The sequence below is a fragment of the Hyla sarda genome, chromosome 8 (genome assembly GCF_029499605.1).
Source record: "Hyla sarda isolate aHylSar1 chromosome 8, aHylSar1.hap1, whole genome shotgun sequence".
Taxonomy (NCBI): domain Eukaryota; kingdom Metazoa; phylum Chordata; class Amphibia; order Anura; family Hylidae; genus Hyla; species Hyla sarda.
The window spans coordinates 220,198,230-220,207,714 of record NC_079196.1 but is presented as its reverse complement, the minus strand read 5'-3'; the positions used below and the strand labels follow the sequence as shown (position 1 = coordinate 220,207,714).

General features: G+C 42.2%; 1 protein-coding gene across 1 annotated transcript in view; it reads right to left on the bottom strand.

Moving 5' to 3' along the window:
• SEPTIN12 (septin 12) overlaps positions 1-7,873 on the bottom strand; it is a 220,580-nt gene extending 212,707 nt beyond the window's left edge. Inside the window, exon 1 of the mRNA XM_056533384.1 lies at positions 7,756-7,873. Within this exon, the coding sequence (XP_056389359.1) occupies positions 7,756-7,840 (85 nt within the window). The 5' untranslated portion in view covers positions 7,841-7,873. The remainder of the gene's footprint in view (positions 1-7,755) is intronic.
• Positions 7,874-9,485: the final 1,612 nt, after the last annotated feature.

The following is a 9,485-nucleotide window of genomic DNA, read 5'->3' as shown; positions in this document are numbered from 1 at the left end:
ATTCTTGTATATAGGAGCAGTATTATAGTAGTTATATTCTTGTATATAGGAACAGTATTATAGTAGTTATATTCTTGTATATAGGAGCAGTATTATAGTCGTTATATTATTGTACATAGGGGACAGTATTATAGTAGTTATATTCTTGTATATAGGAGCAGTATTATAGTAGTTATATTCTTGTATATAGGAGCAGTATTATAGTAGTTATATTCTTGTATATAGGAGCAGTATTATAGTAGATATATTATTGTATATAGGGGCAGTATTATAGTAGTTATATTCTTGTATATAGGAGCAGTATTATAGTAGTTATATTCTTGTATATAGGGGCAGTATTATAGTAGATATATTCTTGTATATAGGAGCAGTATTATAGTAGTTATATTCTTGTATATAGGAGCAGTATTATAGTAGTTATATTCTTGTATATAGGAGCAGTATTATAGTAGTTATATTATTGTACATAGGGGACAGTATTATAGTAGTTATATTCTTGTACATAGGAGCAGTATTATAGTAGTTATATTATTGTACATAGGGGACAATATTATAGTAGTTATATTCTTGTATATAGGAGCAGTATTATAGTAGTTATATTCTTGTATATAGGAGCAGTATTATAGTAGTTATATTCTTGTATATAGGAGCAGTATTATAGTAGATATATTATTGTATATAGGGGCAGTATTATAGTAGTTATATTCTTGTATATAGGAGCAGTATTATAGTAGTTATATTCTTGTATATAGGAGCAGTATTATAGTAGTTATATTCTTGTATATAGGGGCAGTATTATAGTAGATATATTCTTGTATATAGGAGCAGTATTATAGTAGTTATATTCTTGTATATAGGAGCAGTATTATAGTAGTTATATTCTTGTATATAGGAGCAGTATTATAGTAGTAATATTATTGTACATAGGGGACAGTATTATAGTAGTTATATTCTTGTACATAGGAGCAGTATTATAGTAGTTATATTATTGTACATAGGGGGACAGTATTATAGTAGTTATATTCTTGTACACATAGGATAACATTATGGTAGATTCAACTTAGGCCAAATATGTTCTGAGCAGTGTCATTTACTTTCCCGGCTCCTCTTGGCTCCATCCTAAGAAATAAAGTATTGACTGGAGTTTCACTTTAAGATTTGATGTATTTTGTGAGTTCATGAGGTTGTGGATTTCTTCTTCTTTTATGCTCCCGATTTTAACAAGATGCAGTATGATTCCACAAAGCTGATTCCGAATAAAGTTACTTATGCTATGAACATTCAGTGCATTCTGTTATTAAATGAAGTTGAGGCAGACATTTGGGATATTTAGTGGGTTGGGCCAATTTTCAGCCAATCATTGCTGTAGCAGTCAGTCAGGTGATGTGTCAGGGACCTCCCCTCAGATTTCAATCACTACTGAACGGACAATCGTGAAGTCGATTTCTGAGATTGTTTACATGCAGCTGATTGGCTGGAAGTGCATCAGCTGACGGTGACAATTCTGGGACTTCCTGCTTGTAGAGATGGAGATAAAGCTGCGTCCTTCACAGTCATAGCGCTGTTCACATTACTGCTGCAGAGACCGCACACAAACAGCGGTAACCTAAACATTTCTGAGTATTCTGTGTGCGTCTGAGGGTATTTTTCATACACATTACAGGGCACCATATAATGCCGTCACATACAAAGTGTCAAGATTTATAGGAATCAATCATAAAACAGGTTGCATACTGGTGTTTACAAGATCCCATAAGTGCCGTAAAGGAGGCACTACCATTAATCACCAGGCAGGATACAATATAATTGGGCATAATCCGTCCTTGTTATTACAGATGTAACGACTTATAGTAATTAGTTAATTATGTTACCCGACAACTGTGTAATTAATCAATTAACCATGTGAGGCAGAGAAACCAGATGTGGACGCCATAAGCCTATCAGTCTGTTACCGGCGGCAGCGCAGCCTCTCCGAGTCCTTAGATTAAGGGATATCTATCTCACATGTCGGGGAGCTGGTTCTCTGTTGTCGAATGGACACAGAATTTTTAACCGTTTATGCATAGGGGAAAACCTATAACAATTTTCGCAGTAAAACGTATCTACGGTTGCAATCACGTTACCGTATCAGGTTTTTGATGTAAAACGGATTCCTCAAAACCGTACAAAACTGTATCAAAATGTGTGTCCAAATTTTAACCCGTATACGGTTTGAAAAATGATGTCCGGTTGCATCCGTTTTTTAAGAAAATGTATACGTTTTAACTTTTCACTCCATAAATAAAGTTTCACTTGTTTGATTGAAGTTCCAAGAAAAAAAAATTTCGGCTTGCACTGCAGATGTGCAAAGTCAAAACCCGTATGTGCGTAAGGTTCCATCCGGTTTGCACCATACCGGTTTTGACTTTGCACATGCGCAGTGCACGCCGAAAGTGCAAACAAGTGACATTTTATTTATGGAGTAAAAAGTTAAAAATGTATACTTTTTTTTCTTAAAAAACGGTTTCCCATTAACTCCCATGTTTAAAAAAAAAAACATATAAGGTTTCAATATGGTTTTTCACCCGGACCTAAAACAGTGTTAGGCTACGGTTTTGGCAACGGGAAAAAAAATTGACAAAACCGTACAAAACGCAAAAAGGATGCAACCGAATAGAACAAGAGAAAGATGTCCAGCGCAGATATGCTCGGTAAAGTCAGAATTCTTTATTCCAAACGATCAGACAATAGGAGTAACATGTGACGCGTTTCGGCTTTCTTACACAGCCTTAGTCGTACTAGAAAGTGACGCTCTTATATAGTGAGTGCAGGTAAATGAATCTCCACCCCAACAGGTGCGATCAAAATACTTAAAGGGGTACTTCGCTGCTCAGCGTTTGGAACAAACTGTTCCGAACACTGGAGCCGGGAGCTCGTGACATCATAGCCCCGCCCCCTCATGACATCGCATACCGCCCCCCTCAATGCAAGTCTATGGGAGGGGGCGTGACGGCTGTCAAGCCCCCTCCCATAGGCTTGCATTGAGGGGGCCGAGTGTGATGTCACACGGGGACGGAGCCGTGACGTCACAATGCTCTGGCCCCTGTGATCAACAGTAATCAGACCCGGAGCGAACATGCTCCGGGGACTGATTATAGAAAACTTTTTTTTTTTTTTTAAATGAACTGGTGCCAGAAAGTTTAACAGATTTGTAAATTACTTCTATTAAAAAATCTTAATCCTATCAGTACTTATTAGCAGCTGTATACTACAGAGGAAATTATTTTCTTTTTGGAACACAGTGCTCTCTGCTGACATCATGACCACAGTGCTCTCTGCTGACATCTCTGTCCATTTTAGGAACTGTCCAGAGCAGCATATGCTTTCTATGGGGATTTTCTCCTACTCTGGACAGTTCTTAAAATGGACAGAGATGTCAGCAGAGAGCACTGTGCTCATGATGTCAGCAGAGAGCACTGTGTTCCAAAAAGAAAATAATTTCCTCTGTAGTATTCAGCAGCTAATAAGTACTGAAAGGATTAAGATCTTTTAATAGAAGTCATTTACAAATCTGTTTAACTTTCTGGCACCAGTTGATTTAACAAAAAAAAAAAAAAATAAGTTTTCCACCGGAGTACCCCTTTAACCTCTTCAGGACCCATGACGTATGCATACGCCATCACACCCTGGGTCTTAAGGACCCATGACGTATGCATACGTCATGTCTTTTCCTGGTCTCCCCCGCTCACCCGGTGGAGATCGGAAGCGGATCCCTGCTGAAATCCTTCAGCAGGGATCCAGGGCAAACGTAGGCCCCCCATGTCGGCGATCGCCGCAAATCGCAAGGGAAATCGCCCTTGCGATCTGCGGCGATACCGGGCTGATCGGGTCTCTGGGACCCGACCGCCCAGTAATTTCGCATGATCCCGGCTGTCACAGACAGCCAGGACCATGCTGGAGCCTAGGAGCGAGGTGGCAAGCCGGCCACCTCCTCCTATTCCCTGCGATCTGTCGGTTAGTTAACCGACCAATCGCAGGAGGGGGGGCGGTTACTTCCTCCCGTCCTGCCCGGCCCCTTGAAGTCCGGAGAGGACGGGAGGAAGACCGGAGGACGCTGCGGGGGACGGGGGAGTGCTGGGGACCGGCCCCGGTACTTACCTCGTCCCTGAAGACCCGGATCCCGGCGAGGAAGATGGCGGCGGCGGTGACAGGTGAGTAGATCTTCAGCCGCGGTCGGGCCCTTTACAGCAATGCACGTCGCCGTAAAGCGACATGCATTGCTGTATTGGGACCCTATATACTACAACTCCCAGCATGCCCAGACAGCCCTTGGCGTCTGGGCATGCTGGGAGTTGCAGTTTTGCAACATCTGGAGGTCCACAGTTTGGAGACCACTGTGCCCTTCCAGATGTTGCAAAACTACACATCCTCAGCATGCCCTTACTGTCCAGGCATGCTGGGAGTTGTAGTTCTGTAACATCTGGCCCTTCAGATGTTGCAGAACTACAACTCCCAGCATGCCTGGACAGTTTTGGCATACTGGGAGTTGTAGTTTTGCAACATCTGGAAGGGCACAGATTGGGAACCACTGTAGTAGTGGTCTGCAAACTGTAGTCCTCCAGATGTTGCAAACTACAACTCCAAGCATGCTGGGAGTTGTAGTTCGGCAACATCTGGCTCTAAAGATGTTGCCGAACTACTACTACCAGCATGCCTGAGAATGTTTGGGAGTTGTGGTTTTGCAACAACAGGAGGCACACTGGTTGGGAAACATTGTCTGTTTCCTAACTCAGTGTTTCCCAACCCGTGTGCCTCCAGCTGTTGCAAAACTATAACTACCAGCATGCACTGAGACTGTGCATGCTGGGAGTTGTAGTTTTGCAACAGCTGGAGGTCCCCCCCTTGTGAATGTACAGGGTACATTCACATGGGCAGGGGGCTTACAGTGAGTATCAGGCTGCAAGTTTGCGATGCAGCAAATTTTGCGCGGCAGCTCAAACTCGCAGCAGGAAAATCGCTGTAACCCCCCCGCCCGTGTGACAGTACCCTAAAAACACTACACTACACTAACACAAAATAAAATAAAAAGTAAAAAACACTACATATACACATACCCCTACACAGCCCCCCTCCTTCCCCAATAAAAATGAAAAACGTCTGGTACGCCACTGTTTCCAAAATGGAGCCTCCAGCTGTTGCAAAACAACAACTCCCAGTATTGCCGGACAGCCGTTGACTGTCAAAGCATGCTGGGAGTTTTGCAACAGCTGGAGGCACCCTGTTTGGGAATCACTGGCGTAGAATACCCCTATGTCCACCCCAATGCAAATCCCTAATTCAGGCCTCAAATGCGCATGGCGCTCTCACTTTGGAGCCCTGTCGTATTTCAAGGCAACAGTTTAGGGTCACATACGGGGTATCGCCGTACTCGGGAGAAATTGCCTTACAAATTTTGAGGGGCTTTTTCTCCTTTCACCCCTTATGAAAAGGTGAAATTGGGGTCTACACCAGCATGTTAGTGTAAAAAAAAAATTTTTTTTACACTAACATGCTGGTGTTGCCCTATACTTTTCATTTTGACAAGAGGTAAAAGGGAAAAAAGCCCCCCACAATTTGTTATGCAACTTCTCCCGACTACGGAGATACCACATATGTGGGCGCAAAGTGCTCTGGGGGCGCACAACAAGGCTCAGAAGGGAGAGTGCACCATGTACATTTGAGGTGATTTGCACAGGGGTGGCTGATTGTTACAGCGGTTTTGACAAACGCAAAAAAAAAAAAAACCCACATGTGACCCCAGTTCGGAAACTACACCCCTCACGGAATGTAATGAGGGGTGCAGTGAGAATTTACACCCCACTGGTGTCTGACAGATCTTTGGAACAGTGGGCTGCGCAAATTAAACATTTTGTACAGCCCACTGTTCCAAAGATCTGACAGACACCAGTGGGGGGTAAATGCTCACTGTACCCCTTGTTACGTTCCTCAAGAGGTCTAGTTTCCAATGTGGTATGCCATGTGGGTATTTTTTGTTGTCCTGGCACCATAGGGGCTTCCTAAATGCGACATGCCCCCGAGCAAAATTTGCTCTCAAAAAGCCAAATATGACTCCTTCTCTTCTGAGCATTGTAGTGCGCCCATAGTGCACTTCATGTCAACTTATGGGGTACCTCCATACTCAGAAGAGATGGGGTTACAAATTTTGGGGGCTATTTTCTGCTATTAACCCTTGCAAAAATGTGAAATTTGGGGGGAAGCACACATTTTATTGAAATTTTTTAATTTTTTTTTTACATATGCAAAAGTCGTGAAACACCTGTGGGGTATTAAGGCTCACTTTATTCCTTATTAGGTTCCTCAAGGGGTCTAGTTTCCAAAATGGTATGCCATGTGGGTATTTTTTGCTGTCCTGGCACCATAGGGGCTTCCTATATGGGACATGCCCCCCAAAAACCATTTCAGAAAAACGTACGCTCCAAAATCCCCTTGTTGCTCCTTCCCTTCTGAGCCCTCTACTGCGCCCGCCGAACACTTTACATAGACATATGAGGTATGTGCTTAGTCGAGAGAAATTGGGCTACAAATAGAAGTATACATTTTCTCCTTTTACCCCTTGTAAAAATTCAAAAATTGGGTCTACAAGAACATGCGAGTGTAAAAAATGGAAATTGTGAATTTTCTCCTTCACTTTGCTGCTATTCCTGTGAAACACCTAAAGGGTTAAAATGCTGACTGAATGTCATTTTGAATATTTTGGGGGGTGCAGTTTTTATAATGGGGTCATTTGTGGGGTATTTCTAATATCAAGACCCTTCAAATCCACTTCAAACCTGAACTGGTCCCTGAAAAATTGTGATTTTGGAAATTTTGTGAAAAATTGGAAAATTGCTGCTGAACTTTGAAGCCCTCTGGTGTCTTCCAAAAGTAAAAACTCGTCAATTTTATGATGCAAACATAAAGTAGACATATTGTATATGTGAATAAAATAAAATAATATTTGGAATATCCATTTTCATTACAAGCAGAGAGCTTCAAAGTTAGAAAAATGCAAAATTTTCAAATTTTTCATCAAATTTTGGGATTTTTCACCAAGAAAGGATGCAAGTTACCAAAAAATGTTATCACTAAGTTAAAGTAGAATATGTCACGAAAAAACAATCTCGGAATCAGAATGATAACTAAAAGCATTCCAGAGTTATTAATGTTTAAAGTGACAGTGGTCAGATGTGCAAAAAATGGCCGGGTCCTAAGGTGTAAAATGGCCTGGTCCTTAAGGGGTTAATACTGCAGTGACTAATACCATCATACAGTTATTATATATTAAAAAAACACTATACAGAGACCAATAACACCGCTATACAAGGGACAAAAAATTGTACCATCACCACCACTATTACTACCATATAGTGATAGGATAATATTACCGTACTGATACTGAAAAAAAAAAAAAAACACTGTACATAGACCAGTATTACCAATAACGCCACTATACAAGGGACAAATAATACCGCCACAGCATGACCACTACCATTACCACCATGTAGTAACGGGATGATACCACCATATTGATACTGAATAAAACTACTATACACACCAGTATCACCAATAACATCACCACACAAAGGACAAATAATACTGCCACACCATGATTACACATTACCACCATACAGTGACTGGATAATACCACTATACTGATACTGAATAAAAACCTCTGTACACGGTCAGTGCTGACCCAGCTTTACACAGACTCTACAGACCATATAAGTGATTACCTACAGGTACAGGCGACTCTCAGGTGAAATCTCCTCTGATCAGAGTCGTACACTTTCCTTTTTCTTTTCCATCTGGCCCAGACCGCCATGATTCTTCCAGCCACAACTGGTCTTCACAGAACCTGCAAGACAAACATTTTAGGCTGTGCACTTCTTCAGCACCTATAGCGCTCCAAATAGTAATAATAACCCCCTAAGTGTCTCACACAGTAGAATGGGTAGATAAGTGCGTTGGAAAAGAGTAGGTAGGTCCCCCAAATTAGGTAGTTAGGTCACTTCAGTAGGTAGACAGGACCCTTCACACTGTTTCCCCCATAACATATGTGCCCCGAGTAATTAGGTGCCACCTGTAGATAATGGAAGCCCCCCATATATAGTGGTGGTAGTAGCAGCAGCAGCAGTCCCCTTTAAGTAGTAAAAAATAGCAGCAGGCCCCCTCTGTGTAGTATACACAGCATTCCCCTTATAGGTGGTAAAAGCAGCAACAGCCCCCTTTAGGTAGTAAAAATAGCAGCAACAGCCCCCTTTATGAAGTAAAAATAGCAGCAAAATCCACCTTATAGGTAGTAAAAATAGCAGCAGCCCCCCTTTATATAGTAAAAATAGCAGCAGCCCCCTTTAGATAGTAACAATAGCAGCAGCCCCCTTTAGATAGTAACAATAGCAGCAGCCCCCTTTAGATAGTAAAAATAGCAGCAGTCCCCTTTAGGAAGTAAAAGCAGCAGCAGCAGCCCTCTCTTTATAGTAAAAGCAGCAGCAGCACCCTTTATATAGTAAAATAGCAACAGCAGCACCCTTTATATAGTAAAAATAGCAGCAGCAGCCCCCTTTAGGTAGTAAAATTAGCAGCAGCCCCCTCTACATTGTAAAAGCAGCAGCATTAACTATAGGAGCATCCGTAAGACATGCCTATAGTTAAATGCGTCCAGGACGCGGCACTGTAGAGTGGCAATGTAGGGGGGCGAGTTAGGTGGCTGCGAGGCCCCCTCCAGTGGGAGGCCTTAGGCGGCTGCCTAGCTAGCCTACTGGGAGAGCGCCTCTGAGTGTAAAGCATGCTAAGAATGTCCTGGTGGACATTCTTCTATTTCACTGACAACGCTTTTTGAGGATGCGTTACCTTTTCATCAGAGATGATGAAGAGGTCAGGCCACCACGAAACCCATTATGTATACATTTGACAATATTCAGTGATTTGCGCTAAAAATCCAGGTTTTTATATATTCCAGGATTTCCCCTGACCCACATAGATGGGATTTGCTACAATCCTGAGTTTTGTAAAACCGGCAAAGACAAGTAATTGTGGCTTTAACACAACATAATAGGATGAGCCGCCGCTTCCACATGACTTATACGTCAGAATCACCCCATAACCACGACATACGACAAGAGAAGCTCTACTGTCTTTTTCCATATAGAAACTGCAATATATTGTAGAATGCTCCATGACCTGCCCCTGTAATACAGGGCGATTCCAAAAGGATGGCGCAAAAGTAAAGGCGTGTAGTTAATGTAACATCAGACTGAACATCAACACAAAACGGGCTTATCTGCCCATAGCAACCAATCACAGAACAGCTCATAGCAACCGATTACAACTCAGCCCAATAGCAACTAATCACAGCACAGCCTATAGCAACCAATCACAGCACAGTCTATAGCAACCAATCACAGCACAGTCTATAAAAACCATTCCCAGCACAGCCCATAGCAACTAATCACAGCACAGCCTATAGC